A 20,656-nucleotide genomic window follows, 5' to 3' on the forward strand; every position below is an offset into this window, starting at 1 on the left:
CCCAGACCAGGGCTCGAAACCGTGTCCCCTGCATTGGCAGGCAGATTCTCAACCACTGCGCCACCAGGGAAGCCCCGTGACCAACATTTAACAGCTCAGTAGTTTTCTTTTAATTTCTGTAGTTGAGAGTACCCCTAATAGCAGAATTCATTCACATTAGATAAATTTTTACTATGAAACCAGGTGATGTAACCATTATTAATTAGATGATTTCTTTTAAGTAAGGAGGAATTTGATTCTTTCTCCCTGTAAGTTGTGTCAGGACCAACAGATGGTAAATATTTTATTTTTATAATATGTCATTCTTGATAGTATAACCATTATAAATTTACTTCTGAAGTAGTTTTTTTGATTCTGTGGTTTATTAATGAAAAAAATATATTATTATCATTTAGGAGTTGTTCATTCACATTTAAATTAGCTGAAAATACCTGTGGTTTTAAACAACTTGCTTTTCTTCTGTAAGAGTAATTTTTTTAAAGATAAACTTGTGTTAATTTTTAAAAATTAATTAATTAATTAAAAAACTTTTGGCTGTGTTGGGTCTTCGTTGCCGTGCGCGGGCTTTCTCTAGTTGTGGTGAGCGGGGGCTCCTCTTTGTTGCGGTGCGCGGGCTTCTCATTGTGGTGGCTTCCTTCGTTGCAGAGCACGGGCCCTAGGTGCACGGGCTTCAGTAGTTGTGGCGCGTGGGCTCAGTAGTTGTGGCTCGCGGACCCTAGAGCGCAGGCTCAGTAGTTGTGGCGCACGGGCCTAGTTGCTCCGCTGCGTGTGGGATCTTCCTGGACCAGGGCTCGGACCCGTGTCCCCTGCATTGGCAGGCGGATGCTTAACCACTGCACCGCCAGGGAAGTCCCTCGTGTTAATTTTTAGAGTAAACTTGGCTTCTAGCCTATACCTGGTTTCTTTGGGCATTGAGATTTGAACGTAATTAACTAGAATTACTGACCCATTTCTTCAAGGAAATAGAAAAAGCTTTTTCCATTTAACATAGCTTTAACTTTTTTTTTGTTGGTAGGATGGTGAAACTATTTTACAATTATTTTATTCCCTCAGTCAAATCTGATTTGCTATGTGGAAGGAAATAAATTCTTCCTTTTATGAGGTCTGTCCGTTTCTGAAAAAACTTTCCTAGCATGTGCCAAAATTCTGGACTCCCTGAAGGAAAGCAGGTGTTCAGCATAAACTCTCTTGCTTGTACCAACAGTTTAGGCACAGTGGGTCAGTCTTATCCGTTCTGAGAATGGTGGACTCCTCCCAAAATCTGTGTTCTCAGGTGCCAGCTAAGGGCCAGTCTTGCAAACAGGGCTTTCTAAGGGTAAGCAGTCTCAGGCATGCTCTGTTTACTCTTTTGTACACTCTTTTCTACACTGTATTTATATAGATGCAGTATAAATAAATCTGGTTACCTGGCATTGTTAATTACAAATTTGAATTTAAGTTTATATTTACCTGTTCTTTAAGTGGTAGAAATAAGGAATGACACTAAACTGATGTGTCATTTTAAAAGAGAGATTTGAGCACTTAGGCTTTAGATATAAAATCAGCTGTGTTTTGATAAATTGAAATAAGTTTGAAATTCTTTTTTGAAAGGGATTGGGGAGGATTCTGTTTTAGATATGGATATAAAATGGAAGCCATTTATCTGTCATGCCACAGGTCATACATTATTAAGGTTACAGTTCTGGGTAGTCTTTTCTCCACAGGTGATATTGACAATATATGATAGAAACAAAGAGAATTTTATATGCTGGCTCTGTGGAGAGTGATAAGTTCCTTTTCTTCTAAAAATTGCTGTTTTTCTTAACGTGATAATCAAATTCACCTAAAATATTGAACAGTACTGTAACAACCATATTTCTTACCAGTGGTCCTCATGAGAGACAATATAGTTTGTTAACTCAAGAGCCCTGCAAAGAAATATGACTTATGAAATGCTGATTTTCATGGGTGCTGATAAATGTTGGTATGAAAAGTCATGTTGGTTTCTCTGGTATGAGAAATTAAATTTTCCATGTTTGCCAAGTGGAAAAAAGATTAATTGAAAAACATTTAAAAGTTATTTTCTGAAAAGCATTCTTAAGAAAATAAAAGAAATTCTAATCTTTCTTTTTGTTGTTCATGACCTTGTGAATAAAGTGAACTAATTTTCTACCCATGTTTATAATGTTCTGTATTCACCTATTGCTAATATTTAGTATTTCATGTGATTTACAGTGTTAGCAAATGTTGTGGCTTGCTACATTTGATTTAATTTAATAGTAAGACTGCTGCTGTACTTTTAAGTTAAAAAGGTTTGTATATTCAGTGAAATAATTCCCAGAATTTAGGAATTTTGATTAAAAAGTGATCTCATTTTGAAATTTGACTTATTATCTTCATGAGGGCTAGGACCATGTCCACATACCCAGTACCTAGATTAGTACTTGGCATGTAGTTGGTGCTCAGTAAATATTCTTTGAATAAGTGAATAATAAAAAAGTCTTACTAGTATTTGCATAGCTTTGATATTAAAAATTTCTAGAAGTTATATTGAAATAGTTTATAATAACCTCCCTTTGATTTAAAGACTATTAAATCTAAACTCTTAGTGTCTCTTATTAACCAGCAGATCATACTTGAGTCAAATGTCATTTGAATTAATTTTAGAATGTATTTACAGTAAAACTTCATTGTAACACTTTGTTCCCTTTAATATTTCCAACATCTAATGTTAAAACACCAAAGAGATAAGAAAAGTCCACTGTATGTGGAACAAGCTCTGTAAGCTAATGTGTTTTTAAGGATGTACGGGAACAGAAGAGGGAATGTGCCTCCTATGGAGTATGGTGGTGATGTCACAGAAAAGTCAAACATACGAATTTCATCTGCTGGAAATCAAAGGTATAGTATGTAATATAAATTCTGCCCTTCAGCTGTTGTACTGTAAAACAGCAACTGCTAAAACTGGCTTGCTGGAAAACTAGAAAGGTGTATAGTATGTTAACAGTCTCCCTTATTAGTGAGAAAGGAATTAGGGAGAAAGGGGAAGGGGAGAATTGTGTTAAATGAAACTTTATGGTACTTCACAGCATTCTTTTGAAGAGCAAGTTTTGATTAGAAAGTGTGCCAAGGTGTTATGAGTCCCTATCATTATAAAGTATATATATATATTTGTTTGAACTAATGAAAGGAGAAATAAGTGTATAATTTAATGGACTAAAAATCAATTTAAAATATCTTGGAGTTATAGAGATGACGTAACTTGACATAAATCGAAAATGTTCTTATATGAGTTTTCTTTTCAAAACTTTGTTTTTGATTTTCAACATATTGAGTAGATAACTTTTATGCTTACTTTGTAAAATTAGTACTCATACATAATTGTGTCATGTTGGAAAAAAAGGAAATTATATGCATTTTATATTCATGTTCTCTTTCTGTAGTTTTTATCATTTTGGTGGCTTTATTGTGTTGTACGTAAGGATAAACGGTTCCGAATTTATAGTGCATAATGAAGATAATATTGTCATGTGTCAGGAAAGGTGTCTATTTTCTTTGAAGAAAAATAACACATAAAAATGCTTGAGATAGAGAATTTGCTATTTGAGTCTAATTAAATTTTCTTTGAGAGAGTTGTCTTTTTTTTTCATTGTTTCTTTCAAGGAAGGAGTTTTTTTAGAGATGATCTTCTTTTCAAAGTGCGGGTACAGCTATCATCCTTCTTTTTTAGGATTTATTTATGTATACTTATATTCATTTTCCTTACTGGGGTAACTGTTCTTATGAAAAAGGGTTTTATTGGGAATCTATAGAGTTAGTGAAGCTGGCTGAAGAAAAAGTTCACATATTTATAGAGCCTGAATGCATTGGGTTCCCACTGTATAAAGAGATAAAATGCCATGATTTTACATTAACTTTAAATTTTTTTTTTTTTTGTGGTACGCGGGCCTCTCACTGCTGTGGCCTCTCCCATTGCGGAGCACAGGCTCCGGACGCACAGGCCCAGCAGCCACGGCCCACGGGCCCAGCCGCTCCGCGGCATGTGGGATCCTCCCAGACCGGGGCACGAACCCGCGTCCCCTGCATCGGCAGGTGGACTCTCAACCACTGCGCCACCAGGGAAGCCCTACATTAACTTTAAAAACATATAACTATTATAGTATCCATAGTACTTTGAAAGGCCAATAACTCATACCTGCATTTCACTCTAAATTTTTGTTTCCTGAAAATTATTTGGGTTTTAATTCTTTTTGTTTTTTGTTTTTAGTGCTCGAGACAATGAACCATCCAAACCTACTAATAGAGAGATGTGTAGTCCTTTTGCGGGGATGCTCTTTGGTATGTACAAAAACCTCCAGTTGATTAGACTTTTGTGGAGTGTTTTATAAAAGGTCTTCGTGAGAACTCAGTGTTGTAATTAATACCACTCTTAGTAATAATAGAAAACATTTCTCTAGTGCTTACTTTGGGATAGGCACTATGCTAAACATTTAGCATATTATATAGCTATTTTAATTATTTAGTGTATTATATAGCTCTGTGTATAATTTTAAAGCTAAATAACTTTTATTTAGTGATGAACTTTCTATTGATGATAAATAAATATTAATTTCAGTAAAATCTTTTAAATTCATATTTCACTTTGTCGTAGTGTTGGCTATTTCTTTCTTTTTTTTTTTTTTTTTTTTGCAGTACGTGGGCCTCTCACCGCTGTGGCCTCTCCCGTCGCAGAGCACAGGCTCTGGACGCGCAGGCCCAGCGGCCACAGCCCACGGGCCCAGCCGCTCCACGGCACACGGGATCCCCCCGGACCGGGGCACGAACCCGTGTCCCCTGCGTCGGCAGGCGGACTCCCAACCACTGCGCCACCAGGGAAGCCCTGGCTATTTCTTATATTCTATTTTATATGTGATAATTTCTTTCTTCATTTTTTTTCTTCTTTAGCTAGCACAAAACTGCCTTACATTTTAGTTCAGTTCCCCTGAACTAAACCTTTTTATCCTTTGATAAACATCCTTTCCCATTTTCTTTCCATGTAGTTTCTGAGAAAGTGTTTTGTTCAAATAATGATTATAATCCAGATTTTCTATTTATTTTGTCAGAAATGAAGGTCATCGCTTAAGATAAGCATGTTGATTTGCTATATTAACTTGTCACATTTAATTTGAGAAACAGTGTGAAGAGAGCATACTTCCTGTATGTAACTTTAAGTAGAAAAGTGGTCTCTTCTTTGTGTAAAACTATTAGAAAAAATTGCCCGAAATTTTGTTTCAGTGAAGTATATGAAGAAATTGGATAATACTTTAGATTCATTCAACCTAAAAGCAGTCACTAATTTAAATTTTGGCTTAGAGATGTATAATTGCATGATATTCTCAGACTTTTGTTTCCTTGAAATGGCTATTATGAGAAAAATGGCATAACACCTAGAGTTTTATTCTAGTGTAATGTCTTTAAGTGAGAATTGACCAATTTAACCTATCAGTAAGTCAGAGTAAAGGCTTGCTTCTTATGATGTATTTTGTTAAACATGGTAAAAATTGGAGAAATTGCTTTCTGTGTTGAGAACCTACTGACAAATAATTTTATCAATAAATGGATTACTCTACCCTGAAATTTTAAAGATGAATGGCATGAATTTATCATTAATGCAATCAGGGATTATAGATTAATGTTTGATAATAGAGTCATGTTTGGAATAGACTATTAAACTCTTTTAATTCAGTGATTTATCTCACGGTTGTATCTTTTTCCCCCAGCCTAAATTTGTGTGTCCCCTTAGGGAGCTTACTCTCTCCAGAGGCAGCACATTCCAACTTCACGTGGCTCTGATTGTTGCAGTATTCTCATTTCAGTTGAACTGAAATTTGTCTTCCTATAATTTTGCCCCAAGAACCTTGTTTGGAGCCTTTTTGCTTTATTTAAAGAATTAGGACAGCTGACTGCTGAGAGCAAAAATAATATATTATGGGGTTTCTAACAGAATCATGGGTCATTTAGAAGTATGTTTTAAAATTTCCAAATACTTTGGGATTTTCCTGCTTTTTGTCATTGACTGCTTGTTTAATTCCCTTATGGTCTGAGAAAATAATTTGTAAATTTCAATTATTTCAAATTTGAATTTTTTAAATAAAACTTTAAAAAGTAACTCAGAATATAGTCTTTCTTGGTGAATGTTTAATGTGTACTTGAAAGAGTGTGCATTGTGTGGTTGTTGAGTGTAGTGGTTTATAAATGTCAGTTAAGCCGATTGGTTGATAGTGATGTTCATGTCTTGTACATCTTTAATGACTTTTAACTGTTCTTCTACCCGTTGTTTAGAGAGAAGTGTTAAATTCTCTGACTACCTTGTTCTTAGTGTGGGGCCTGGAGAGGTTTTCTCAGTGTTCTTGCACCTTCCTCAGTTTTTAGCAAGACCTGCCAGCCCCTGACAGAAGAGGGTGTCTCTCTTGCCATGCTTTTCCTTCCTCAGCAGTAGACTGCTGTAGCAAAGCTGGCCCTGTGCATTTGGTTCTCAGAAATGAGTATCAGTGTCCCTGCCTCTCCTCAGAGTGGTAGCCAAACTCTCCTTTATGTCTGTGGAGGATCTTTTTTTCTTTTATAAATTTATTTATTTATTTATTGGCTATGTTGGGTCTTTGTTGCTATGCGCAGGCTTTCTCTAGTTGCAGCGAGCGGGGGCTACTCTTTGTTGTGGTGTGCTGGTTTCTCATTGTGGTGGCTTCTCTTGTTGCGGAGCATGGACTCTAGGCACTCAGGCTTCAGTAGTTGTGGCACGTGGGCTTCAGTAGTTGTGGCTCTTGGGCTCTAGAGTGCAGGCTCAGTAGTTGTGGTGCACGGGCTTAGTTGCTCCGTGGCACGTGGGATCTTCCTGGGCCAGGGCTCGAACCCGTGTCCCTTGCTTTGGCAGGTGGATTCTTAACCACTGCACCACCAGGGAAGCCCTGTGGAGGATCTTATATGTGAGAATTTCCTGCTCTTCCCCTAACAGTAGCAGACCTTTGCTTTGTATGAGTGCAGAATGCTGGGTCCAAGGTTTTCTGCCCTTCAACCAATAGATTACTTTATATGAGAGAAGAGTCTGGAATGTGGGCATTGGTTTTCTGTTGGTTTGTTTGTTTGTTTTGCCTCAGAATGGTGTCTCTTAGGTGTCTTGTGTTGCCCAATCTTCCGTCTCATAAGCATCTGGTAGGGGCAGCAAGTGAGTGCAGATTCCCCTTCTGCATTGCTATTCCAGTCCACAGAAAGCCTTTAAGAATTCATTAGCATTTCAGTTATTTTCTTCTTACCTACTTCTAAGGTAGCTGCCTATTTCTCTGTACTCTGGTAAGGGTAAAACACTTGGGTTGTCCCATCTTCCTATGGATTGGTTTTTATACCCTTTGGAATTGAGTTTACCTGGTTGCTTATAACCTCAGCTCTCTGGTGAGCTTTTTAAAAGTTTTGATTTTGTAGATGATTGAGCTTTTTTCCATTGTGGGGTATGAGCAATGTTCTCTTGTGGCTTTCTAGTTTCTAAGCAGAAGTAGGACTCCCCATTTAGTTCTTTATAATAGTTTCCATTTCCTCCTCATTATATTACTATTTTCATTTAAATGTTTGGGCATAGTTATGACAGCTGTTTTAACATTTTTGTTGTTACGTTATCTCTGTTGTTTATGTGATTTTTCTTTCAATTGATTAACTTTTCTAATCACTGTATTGAGTTTCTATTGCTGCATCACAGATTAGCACAAATTTAGTGACTCAAAACGTCACACGTTATCTGAGTTTCTGTGGGTCATGAATTTTATTGGGTCCTTTGCTCAGGATCTCATAAGGCTATAGTCAGGGTGTCAGCCAGGCTGTTTTTCATCTGGAGGCTTATGAGGGAAGAAGCCCCTCCATATTTTTCACTAAATTCATTTGCTTGTGGCTGTATAACTAAGGGCCCTGGTTTCTTACTGGATCTGCTGGAGAGTGCCCTCAGTTCCTGGAGGCCATCTGCTGTTTCTTGTCACATGGCCTTCCTCACCAAGGCTGCTTATTCTATCTTGCCAGCAAGGAGAATCTCTAAACTCAGTGAGGGCTTTTATCTGATTATATCAGACCCACCCAAGATAATCTCCCTTTTGATTAATTCAAAATTGATTTGGGCCTTAATTACACACATCTGCAGATTTCTTTCACCTTTGCCATAGCCATTGGCTAGATGCAAGTCATAGGTCCTGCCCACACTCAGGGAAGGTTTATACAGGGAATCAGTGCTAGAAGGCAGAGAACATAGGATCTGTCTTAGAATTTTGCCTACCACAGTCATGTTTTTCTGTTACTTAAGGACCAGTCTTTCAGAGGCCTTATTTTAAATTTAAACTTAGCTGGGACATCTAGAGTAGCCTTCGCTCTAGGAAGATTGTTCAGTCTTCCTGCTGCAGAGTGACCTTTCTCGGGCTCTTCCCTGAATACCCTTAGAGGATCACCGAGAATTCCAGTCTAGCTGGCTGGAGCTTAAATTTCTCTCCACTTCGTTTGAGGAGGTCTGAGAATTCAGTTTATGTGTCCTCCGTAATTTTTTGCCCAGCCTAATGGAATTTCACTCTGCATACACAGACTAGTATACAGTAAAGTCTGAAGGAACGCCTTTACAGATTTCTAAAGCCCTTTTTACGCTTCTTTTTGAATCTCTGCCCTAAACTTCTAGTCAAAATTCAGAAAAGCTAAAATGACTAGAAGTTTTTTTTTTTGTGGTATGCGGGCCTCTCACTGTTGTGGCCTCTCCCGTTGCGGAGCACAGGCTCCGGACGTGCAGGCTCAGTGGCCATGGCTCACGGGCCTAGCCGCTCCGCGGCACGTGGGATCTTCCCGGGCCGGGGCACGAACCTGTGTCCCCTGCATCGGCAGGCGGGCTCTCAACCACTGTGGCACCAAGGAAGCCCCTGAATTTTTATCTTTATCTGCTCAATTTAACATAGTTTCCCAGCTTTGTTTGGATTTTTCCCTCCCTGTACCCATGGAGATTGCATGCAGGCAGAAACGGGTGCCTGAAGGGCTCACCTCATTTATTTAACTTCTCTCAGGTATTACAGTTGTGTGCTACCTGTTGTCCAGTGTCTGAAAAACAGTTATTTCATATATTTTGCCTAATTTTATTATTATTTTTTTAATGGAGGGAGGCTGAGTTTTGTGTTTGTTAACTCCATCATGATCAGAAGCAGAATGGATATATCTACTTTGATTGTAAAACATTATTATTAACCTTAATGTAATTTATGTTACCCTTTGGGAGCTTCACTGTTGCTGACATCTGTCCTTAATGGGCAAACTCAGATGCTGTGTGTCCAACTGATGGTTGGGAGACTAATAATTAAGGTAGTAGAGAAATTTCTGCTTTGGTTGCATTTTTGATATCCCTCACGATTTGTGTAATGTTCCAGATTTTGCATATCTAGATTAAGAGGTTATTTTGTGTGATTAACATGCAATAATAATAATTTTCTGTGGATCTAAGATGCTTGCATGACTGGATTTTCATGTAAGTGATACCAGAACGAGAGGTTTATATATTTTTTTCTGTAGAATTGAGGTAACTATTGAAGTTTTTTGAGCAATGTGTCATCATGATTAGTGTTGTATTTTAAGATAGTTAGTCTTACATAAGTGTGCTGGTTGTACTGGAGCAGGGAGGGGGGGAGGAGTTCTGGAGACTAGTTAAAAGGTTATTGCTGCATCAGGTAAAATATAGAGAGTTCCTGTCCCAGGCTGATGGCCATGAGACTAGAGAAGAGGGTCCTCACATGAAGTAAATAAGAAAGCATGAGCCATCAAAGTTACAGTGGGGTTTTGAGGCTTGATTATTCGGCCAGTAACAGAAAACAAAGAAAGGCAGTTGCTTTTGAGATGTTCATTTTGAACACACTTGTTAAAGTTAAGGGGCTTGTGGGAGGTGTTAGTGGAGATAGTATCCTGATCTTTGGAAAGTGGGGGTAGGAGTTAGAATATTCTCTTATTTAAGAAGGTTTTTGACTAACGTAGAAGTTTGGGAAGGATTACTGCGTCTTGGGTTTGACACATAGTAGTTATTCATAAATTATGAAACTAGTTGAATAGGTAATGATACATATGATTTACCTTCTATATTTGCTGCATACGTAGTAATTATACTCTGATATAATTAAAAATGGAGATTAAAAAATTGACTTTCCAGTTACATGTGTTGCTTAAGACTGCATTTTTTTCTTACCACTTTCTAGGAGGTGAAGATCGAGAACTTATTCAGAGAAGGAAAGAGAAATATAGACAAGAACTATTGGAACAAATGGCTGAACAACAGAAGAACAAGAGACGGTAATGAAAGGTTTGCATTTTGAAAAGATGTTTTGAATTTAAATGCGTTTGTTTAAAATGACATAGTGGTGGCTATTACATGGTAAAATAAGGGGATATTTTTCCTAATACGATTCAGTATTTGTAAATCATTCTATTTCAGTCTCCACATTGTAAATCAGCCAGGGTAATAAAACAGATACTATGTGGGTGTTCATTTTCTTTATCATAGGTAACAAAGGAGACTATGTGTTCATCCTATAACAGGCCTTGTACATACTTTCATTAATTTCTTCAATTTTAGGGTAGCATTTAATGTTATCTACATGCCCACTGTATTACCCCATATATAGTAGCAAATATAAAAGTATTTTGTCTTTTAACAATGAAATGGTAAGCACACGTATACATGCTGTATAAAAATAATCATGATAGATCCACAGATATTTATATTGTATACAAGTCTCAGAGTTTGTAATCTTTCATGTAGAAATACCTGTGAAATATTAATTCCAGTTTAAAATTAGGGATAGATATCTTCGTTCTACGATAATTTGAGACCTGTCATCTTTTAGTTTTGTTTTTTTTTTTCTATCTTAGAGGTAACCAATATCTACTGTCTGATATTAGCCATCTTTAACATCATTTTCTTAAAAACTCTTATTGGAAAGTATCGTATTAATTTTTCATTTTTTTACCCTCCTTTTTGTGAACTGAAGATATACATGAACCTTAAAAAAAGTTTTTTATTTGTTTCACTAAGTAAAGATTTTGTTTTACTTCTCTACTTTATTCTGTGTGAATTCCTTAGACTTTGAAGTATCCCAGGCACTGGTTTAGAGATGTTTATTCCAAGGCAGTTTACATGTGAATATTAGTTTACTTTGCACCAAATCGGAAAATTTAGTTTTCAGAATTATTTAAGACTTTATTGTCAGTTAAAGGAATTATTTGTTTTTGGAGATGTTATTGCATGGACTTTGTGTGTAAGGTTGTTTCAGTAATGATAGTGTTTATTATAACTTTTTAATATATAAAACTTTAATTTCGTTTAGAGAAAAAGATTTGGATCTCAGGGTTGCAGCTTCTGGAGCACAAGACCCTGAGAAATCGGTAAGGGTTCCTGCCGTCTTTTTTTTTTTTTTTTTTTTTGCGGTACGTGGGCCTCTCACTGTTGTGGCCTCTCCCATTGCGGAGCACAGGCTCCGGACGCACAGGCTCAGCGGCCATGGCTAACGGGCTTAGCCGCTCCGCGGCATGTGGGATCTTCCCAGACCGGGGCACGAACCCGTGTCCCCTGCATTGGCAGTCGGACTTTCAACTACTGTGCCACCAGGGAAGCCCCCTGCTGTCTTTTAATGTTTAATCTTTCATTCAAATAAGCCTCAAATGTAGTGGCAGGTGGAGATAGAACATATTGGGGAAAATGTATGAGTAGACCAGTTTGAACAGTAATAAACTAAATTCAGTTCTCATAAAACATTAAGTCCTAACTCTTACTTGTTTACTTCTCTAAGATAATTTTTCCTTTTTCATGTGTGCGTTTTTAAAGTTTCTTGTGAATTATTCCTTTCCACTTTATTTACGTGCACTATTCCATGCACTGTTTTAGTTTAATTTACAATGGATGGTAATAATTTTTTTCATTGTATCATGACCATTTTTCTTATATTAGAGGAATTTCCAAAGGAACTGAAATCTTTACTTCTAGGCTTTAAGCATTTTAGTAGTTTTTACTTAATGTAAATTTAGAGGTAATAACCTTATTTTTACTTTAATTCTTCAATTTTCATAATTGGAATGAATTACACGTATCATTGCAGTTGAGTAAGGAGAAGGTAATGATTTATTACTCTTCTCAAAGGATACTTTTTTTTTAGCTGGATGTGTAGAATTTATTTTCTAAGGCAAGTTTTTGTTTCATCTTTAATGATTAAGAAACTTTAATTTCATTAAAAATTTCATTAAAAAGTTCATTCTTAAAAAGAATACAGCAACTTAAAATTACTCAGCTGTAGGCAACTTTTGTCTTACTTTTTCTTATGCTAAGTATATATCCTGTGGATTATTCATTTAAAAAAGTTTAATACTGCACCAGCATCACTCCTAGTGTGCTTTTTGACTGCTCATAGAGTAAAACTTTTAGATTAATCTGAGAAATCATTCCTGAGAAATTAAACATGCTGAGAAAAAAGGATGAATTCCAAAACTGAATATATTTTCCTCTATCAGTAAATACCTTTGAAATAGTTTTGACAATCAAAAATTTCCTTTTCAAATCTTGAACTTTTTAATGTAATATGGTGGCATGTTAAACTTTGCATTTATAGTTACCTTAGTGTTTGACGGACCTTCTTATTTATATTTAAATGAAACAACCTTTGGAGTGTCAAGTTGCTTTATGAGAATAAATAAATAAAAATATTAGATATAATAGTTAGACCATTACTTTTGGGTTTACTTTTGATGTACACATCTTAGAAAAGGACACGTAAATGATGTTTTGGAGTGAGGGTTAGCAAACTGTAGCCTGTGGCCAAATCCACTTGCTGCCTATTTTTGTAAAGTTTTATTGCAGCACTCCCTCGTTCATTTGCTTACATATTGTTTTGGTCTACTTTAGTAGTTGTAAAGAGACCACATGGCCTGCAAAGCCTGATATACTTACTAGCTGGCTCTTTACAGAAAACCTGTGCTCACACTGATCTAGAGAATACTTTGATGTTAGAATACTTTGATGGCAATTGGTAGTGAAGCAGCATAGTGTTGTAGTATAATAGAGTTTTATATTTAGAATTAATATCTGGCTCTAGTCTTTGCTTGATTATTTATGAATGGTGAGACCTTAGGTGATTTATGTACTTTCATGGAGTCTCAATTACCTCTTTTATAAAATAAGAATTGGATCTTCAAAATCTCTTATAGCTGTAAAATTCTGTTATTCTATGTCTAACTTAAGTGCCTGCTGGCAGTCTGGGATAGAGGGTCTTTTGAGATCCCTTCCACCTTTAAATTTATGATTACATGTAACAAACAGATTTTTTCTCTTTATTTTAGCCTGATAGACTAAAGCAGTTTAGTGTGACACCAAGACACCTCGAAGAGGCGATACCACCTGAAAGACCCAGAGTAGCTTTCCAGACACCTCTCCCTCCTTCGTCTGCCCCGTCTGTCCCACCCATCCCATCAGTTTACTCCTTCCCATCTCAAAATGAAGACTTGCACAATGGACTCAGCAGCACCCTTGGTGAAATGGTGCCTCCCAGGTGCTTGTTTAAAATGTTTTGTGTTTGGGAATTAGGTAAGGTATCATTATATTGTATGTTCAGAAGGATTTGCTGAAGCAGGTACTGTTATCCTTCAGAGATTTTTGTGCAGTTAAAGGCTTCTGTCAAATAATTTCTATGGAAATTTGTTTTCATTGTTGATCTTTTCTCTGTTATTATAAAAACAAGGGAAATCCTTATAACATTCTTTTGCTGTTTAAAGATGCTTCAGTATTCTTAAAATGCATAACTAAGTATATTTATTATTTAGTTTTAGGTCGTATTTTGGAATATCTGTTTAACATATAAAACCTAGCCATTTTCAATTTTGTAATTTCCACTTGGCAAACATTGAATACTTTCTTCAGTTAATGCAGAAAAAGTTTATAATGTGACTGTTTTATATATATTACTTTATTTTAGTTTCTGTTTCCTTCAACTCTTTCTCTGTGATTACTTACAGGCTATGCAACTCAAATACCTGAAATAAAGTGTTGAGATTATAAAACCTGTATTTAGGTATTAGGGTAAAGATTTGATTTCCATAGGTAAAAAGCATTGTGCTATACTGGACTAAACATAAAGAAAATCCTGTTAACATTGATATTTTCTGGTCTATACTTTCTTCTCTTAGTAGGATTTTCTCTTATTTTTGCTTACTATTAATGTATTAATTGTAGGATTGCATTTAATCAGGTGCTTTTCCTTTTTAACATTGATATTTTCTGGGCTATACGTTCCTTTAGGACTTGGTATTATCTTTTATTTGCTGCTAACAAATTGTAGGACCATGTTTACTGTATTTATCAGGTGTTTTGTTTGTTTCATCTAATGGCTTCCTGACTCAAAGGACTAGGTGGGATTGGAATTACAAAGCATGGTATGATGATTTTAGCATTGATTTAGGGATTAAAATGGTTGGCTTCACTGCCTGGATTTTGGGCAGACCACACTTGTATTGAACTCCAGTTTTCTCATTTGTAAAAAGTAGAATAGTAACAGATATTTATATGTGTGTGTATATATATATGTTTTTTAATCTACAGTTATAGTGTTGTGAGGATTAACTTTTATATCAATCTCTATAAAAATTTAAGATTTAATGATATTGACAGTTCCCTTTTATAGTAATTTTTCAACTGCTTTATTTATCTATGGAGTGAGGATAGTAAGGTTAGACACATTGAATGATTAGTAAATATGAAAAATATTCATGACTGAAGAGAACTTTAATGCCTTCTCAGCTCTTCACAATTATTTTGAAGTATACAAGGGAGAACCTAATATATACACTGAAAAGTGAAAACATTCTAGGATGCCTCCTTTTTCTTTCTGTTCATTTAAAGGAATTTGCCTTTTACATTTTAACTAATGGAAAATATTGCCTTGGTGGAAATACAGAGATACTTCCTACTCATTAATGAAGTGCTGATGTAGAGGTTTTTAGAAGTTTTAACTTTATGAAATGCTGAAAATTAACTCAGAAATTTACTGTTGATATTCAAGTAGTTTCTTTTCACATTATAGTTTAATTCCTTTGAAAGAGCAATGTATTTTTAGAGTTAAAAAACTACATCTTTCTCCCAGTCAAATGGAACCATTTATAATCTCATTTTGTACCTCTTTGCCTTTTCTTGATGTTGTATCTTTCTTCTCTGTGACTAACTCACTCTAGTAGTGTGGCTGAAGCATTGCCTTTCCTAGAAAGCCTTCCTTATACTTTCCTCCTCTTCCCTATGTGATTTAAATGTTCCTGCTCCATGTTCCTGTAGCATCCTGTGTCTACTTGTATTGTTTCATTTACTGTACTCTGCTGTAATGGCTGTTTATTTTTGTATTATTCCTGAGGGACAGAGACCATGTTTGGTCAATACTGGCAGATAGTGACGAATTAGATGTTAATTGATTGAATAAGTGTTGTACCTTAACTCCTGACTTTTTTTCTTTTTGCTTTTTGAGTTATAATTTTTGATAAGAGATTGAAGCAAGATGGTGGCTTTTCCTAAAGCAGCAATTAGATTTTCAGTAAGATTTTTGTAAGAAAATAATATCTTGATTTTTAAAAAATTTGCAGTGGAATATGAGAAGAATTTCCCAATTGTCTTTTGATACAGCATTGCACCTCTGCCTCCACCTCCCCTACTACCACCTTTGGCTACCAACTATCGAACTCCTTATGATGATGCGTACTATTTTTATGGGGCCAGGAATACGTTGGATCCTAGTCTTGCTTACTGTAAGTTATCTGTGGGGTAAACATTATTTTCCAGTGGTTCAATTGGGAAAATTGGTTTTTGTGCAAGCAAAAATATATAAATGAGAAAAAGCACAGCTTTACTTAATTCCAATATTATATGTATATTGATTTAATAAATACTGTATTTTACAACTCAGTTATAATTCATAGTTATTTCCTTTTTATCTAGATTTAAGAAATATTTTATGTTTTCTTGCCTTATTCTCTGCTAACTCCTAACTCAGAAGGAAATGTGGATTTTTTTCCTTAGGAAACATTTTCAGTGTGTGACTTTTCCTTTAGAGATAGTGTTATTAAGTGGGTACTCTGAAACAAATGTGTTGGTTTTCTTTTAAGATGGTTCAGGAATGATGGGAGTACAGCCTACAGCTTATGTTACAGCTCCTGTCACCCACCAGCCAGCACAGCCTATTGTGTAAGTAGTTAAAATAATAATTTGTTTCAAGATTAATTTGTCTTCCATAGAACTTGTGTTATTCAATGTGTTCTTTTATTCTTCAGAACAGATATAACTTATTTTAATTTCCAATTATTACATAACTAGTATGTTCAAAGTATTGCTTTTAAGTCAGTGTTTCATAGAAAGCACATTTAAAAAATTAAGAATAACCTCACTTTCTTTCATTAGCAAAGTTATGTGTGTATAGTTATAGTTTTACATTTAAGTTCATGATCCATTTTGAATTATCTTTTGTATAAGGTGTTAGATTTTGATTGAAGGTCTTTTTTTTTTTTTTTCCTCCTGCTTTATGAGTGTCCAATGGCTCCCAGCACCATTTGTTGACACGATTATTTTTCCTGGGAATTGCTTTTGCACCTTTGTCAAAAATGGGCATGTTCGTGTGGGTCTCTTTTTGGGATTCTCTATTCTATTCCATTGTTCTATGTGTCTATCCTTATGTTAGTATCACTTGAAAATTGTAGCTCTGTGGAAGTTTGGAAATCGAGAAGTATGAGTTCTTCAAATTTGTTTTTCTTTTCCAAGATTGTTTTGGTTATACTAGGTACTTTGTATTTCAATGTGAATTTTAGGATCAGCTGCTCAGTTTCTGCCAAAAGGCAGTTGAAATTTTGATGGAGATTATATAGAATCTGTAGATCAGTTTAATATTACCATCTTAATTTTTTTTCAATTTTTTGTAATGGTAACATACACATAACATAAAATTTATCATTTTAAAGCATTTTTAGTGTATAGTTCAGTGATGTTAAGTACATTCATATTGTTACGTAACCATCACCACCATCAATTTCCAGAACTGTTTTCATCTTGCAAAACTGAAACTCTATACCTATTCACTATTCCCTCTCCCCTATGCCACTGGCACCCATATTCTACTGTTTCTATGATTTTGACTACTTTAGGTACCTCATAAAAGTGAAATCATACAATATTTATCTTTTGTGTCTGGCTTTTTTAACTTACCATAATGTTCTTGAGGTTCATCCATGTTGTGACCTAAGTCAAAATTTCCTTCTTTCCTTTTCTTTTTTTCCCACACAGCTTGCAGGGTCTTACTTCCCAGAATTTCCTTTATAAGGCTGAATAATATTTGATTGTATGTATATACCATATTTTGATTTTCCATTCATCCACCAATGAATACTTGGGCTGCTTCCACATTTTAGGTATTGTGAATGGGCAACTATGAATATGGGTATACAACTTATCTCTTTGAGACTCTGCTTTTAATTCTTTTAAGTATATACTCAGAAGTGGAATTGCTGGATCATATGGTAATTCTATTTTTAGTTTTTTGAAGAACCACTATACTGTTTTCCACAGCAGCTGTACCATTTTATATTCCCACCAACTGTGCACAAGGGTTCCAGCTTCTCCACATTCTCACCAACACTTATTAGTTTCTGTTTTTTTGCTAGTAGCCATCCTAAGGCGGGTTAGGTGGATCTCATTGTGGTCTTGATTTGCATTTCTCTATGATTACTGATGTTGAGCGTCTTTTCATCTGCTTTTTGGCTATTTGTCTATCTTTGGAGAATGTCTTTTCAAATCCTTCTCTCATTTTTGAATTGGTTACTTTATTTTTTTGTTGTTATGTTTTAAGAGTTCTCTATATACTCTGGATATTAATCCCTTATCAGATATATGATTTGCAAATATTTTCCCCCATTCTGTGTATCATCTTTTTACGCCATTGACACTATCTAGCAGTACTATAGATGCACACACATTTTTAATTTTCATGAAGTCCAGTTTGTCTATTTTTTCTTTTGTTGCCTTGCCTGTGTTTAGTGTCATATCTAAGAAATCATTGCCAAATCCAACGTTGTGAAGCTTTTGCCCTGTGTTTTCTTCTAAGAGTTTTATAGTTATGAGGTTTTACATTGAGGATTGTGATTTTGAGTTACCTTTTGTGTACAGTGTTAAATAAGGGTCCAGCTTCATTCTTTGCATGTGGATATCGTTTTCCCAGCACCATTTGTTGAAAACACTGTCCTTTCCCCATTGTATGGTCTTGGCACCCTTGTCAAAAATCATTTGACTTTCGGGCTTCCCTGGTGGCGCAGTGGTTGAGAGTCTGCCTGCCGATGCAGGGGACGCAGGTTCATGCCCCGATCCGGGAAGATCCCACATGCCGCGGAGCAGCTGGGCCCATGAGCCATGGCCGCAGAGCCTGTGCGTCTGGAGCCTGTGCTCTGCAATGGGAGAGGCCACAACAATGAGAGGCCTGCGTACCGGAAGAAAGAAAAAAAATCATTTGACTTTATATGTATGAATTTATTTCTGGGTTTTCTGTTCTATGCAGTTGGTCTATGTGTCTGTCTACATGCCAGTGCCATGCTGTTTTGATTACTGTAGCTCTGTAGTAAGTTTTGAAATCAAGAAGTGGGAGTCCTCTAGCTTGTTATTTTTCAAAATTGTTTTAGCTATTTGAGGTCTCTTGAGATTCCGTATAAATTTGGGGAAGGGTTTTTCTATTTCTGCAAAAAAGGTCACTGGGATTTTTATTTTTATTTTTTTGTGGTATGCGGGCCTCTCACTGTTGTGGCCTCTCCCGCTGCGGAGCACAGGCTCCAGACACGCAGGCTCAGCGGCCATGGCTCACGGGCCCAGCTGCTCCGCGGCATGTGGGATCCTCCCAGACGGGGACACAAACCCACGTCCCCTGCATCGGCAGGCGGACTCTCAACCAGTGCGCCACCAGGGAAGCCTGGTCACTGGGATTTTAATAGGGCTTGTATTGAATCTCTAGATCACTTTGGGTAGTTTTGACATTTTAACGGTATTAAGTTTTCCAATCCATGAACAGGGGATGTGTTTCCATTTGTTTATGTCTTTAATTTCTTTCAGCAATGTTTTGTAATTTTCACTGTACAAGTCATTCACCACTTTGGTTAAGTTAAATCCTGTGTAGTCTGGGTTTTTTTGATACTATTATAAATAGAACTGTTTTTGTAATTTCCTTTTCAGATTGTTTATTGTTTGTGTATAGACATTCAACTGATTTTTTTGTGTTGATTTTGTATTCTGGTACTTTGCTGAATTCATTTTACTAACAGTTTGTGTGTGTGTGTAATTGTTAGGGTTTTCTGCATATAATATCATCTGCAAACAGAGATAATTTTACCTCTTCTTTTCCAATTCGGCTGCTTTTTTTTAATATAAATATATTTTATTTATTTATTTTTGGCTGTATTGGGTCTTTGTTCCTGCACGCAGGCTTTCTGTAGTTGCGGCGAGCGGGGTCTACTCTTCATTGCGGCGTGCGGGCTTCTCATTGCGGTCACTTCTCTTGTTGCGGAGCACAGGCTTTAGGCACACGGGCTTCAGTAGTTGTGGCTCTTGGGCTCTAGAGTGCAGGCTTAGTAGTTGTGGTGCACGGGCTTAGCTGCTCCACGGCATGTGGGATCTTCCCGGACCAGAGCTTGAACCAGTGTCCCCTGCATTGGCAGGCGGATTCTTAATCACTGCTCCACTAGGGAAGCCCAATTTGGCTGATTTAAAAATTTTTTTTCTTGCCTAATAGTTCCAGTACTATGTTGAATAGAAAGGGTGAAAGCAGGCACCTTTGCCTTGTTCCGGATCTTAGAGGAAAAGCTTTTATTCTTTCACCATTGAGTCTGATGTTCACTTTGGATTTTTCATATGTGGTATTTATTATGTTGAGGTGGTTCCCTTCTATTCTAGTTTGTTGAGTGTGTTTATCATGAAAGGTTGTTGTTAAATTCTGTTAAATGCTTTTTCTTTATCAGTTGAGGTGGTCGTGTGTTTTTTTTCCCCTGTCATTCTGTTAATATTGTCTATTATACTGATCAATTTTTAGATGTTGAACCATCCTTATGTGCCAGGAGTAAATCCCATTTGGCCATGGTATTTAATCCTTTTAATATGCTGATATGTTTGGCTTGCTAGTATTATGTTGGGGATTTTTACATCTGTGGTCATAAGGGATATTGGTCTATAGTTTTCTTTTCTTGTAATGTTTTTGTCTTGTTTTGAAATCAGGGATATGCTGGCCTCCTAGAATGAGTTAGGATGTGTTTCCTCCTCTTCACGTTTTTGGAAAAATTGGAGAAGGACTAGTGTTCTTCTTTAAATGTTTGGTAGAATTCATCATTGAAGCCATTAGGTCCAGGGCTTTACTCTCTCAGGAGATTTTTGATTAGGGATTCAATCTCCTTATCAGTTATAGGTTTATTCAGATTTTCTATTTCTTTGTGATTTAGTCTTACATCTTAACTATATTAAATCTCCAATCCATGAACATGGATGTCTTAATTTATTTGGGGTTTTTAAATTTCTTTCAACAGTATTTTGTGGTTTTTAGACTAACTCTTGTTTAATTTATTCTAAAGTATTTAATACTTTTTGATGGTGTTGTGAATGGTC

At 36.1% G+C, this 20,656-nt stretch overlaps 1 protein-coding gene across 4 annotated transcripts in view; it reads left to right on the top strand.

The window, feature by feature from the left end:
• The window catches only part of CSPP1 (centrosome and spindle pole associated protein 1), a gene marked incomplete at its 3' end in the record, with an annotated part of 87,163 nt that overhangs the window by 3,686 nt on the left and 62,821 nt on the right, over positions 1–20,656 (top strand). For 2 of the 4 annotated variants that reach the window (XM_079722750.1, XM_079722751.1), the window contains exons 2-8: positions 2,782–2,880; positions 4,247–4,317; positions 10,209–10,302; positions 11,337–11,394; positions 13,339–13,547; positions 15,662–15,783; positions 16,141–16,219. In XM_079722750.1, the coding sequence (XP_079578876.1) occupies positions 2,782–2,880; positions 4,247–4,317; positions 10,209–10,302; positions 11,337–11,394; positions 13,339–13,547; positions 15,662–15,783; positions 16,141–16,219 (732 nt within the window). Of the gene's footprint in view, positions 1–2,781; positions 2,881–4,246; positions 4,318–10,208; positions 10,313–11,336; positions 11,395–13,338; positions 13,548–15,661; positions 15,784–16,140; positions 16,220–20,656 lie in introns of all 4 variants that reach the window. The other 2 variants (XM_079722752.1, XM_079722753.1) reach the window with 2 other exon arrangements.

This window comes from Hyperoodon ampullatus, assembly GCF_949752795.1.
Source record: "Hyperoodon ampullatus genome assembly, chromosome: 17".
Classification (NCBI taxonomy): Eukaryota; Metazoa; Chordata; class Mammalia; order Artiodactyla; family Ziphiidae; genus Hyperoodon; species Hyperoodon ampullatus.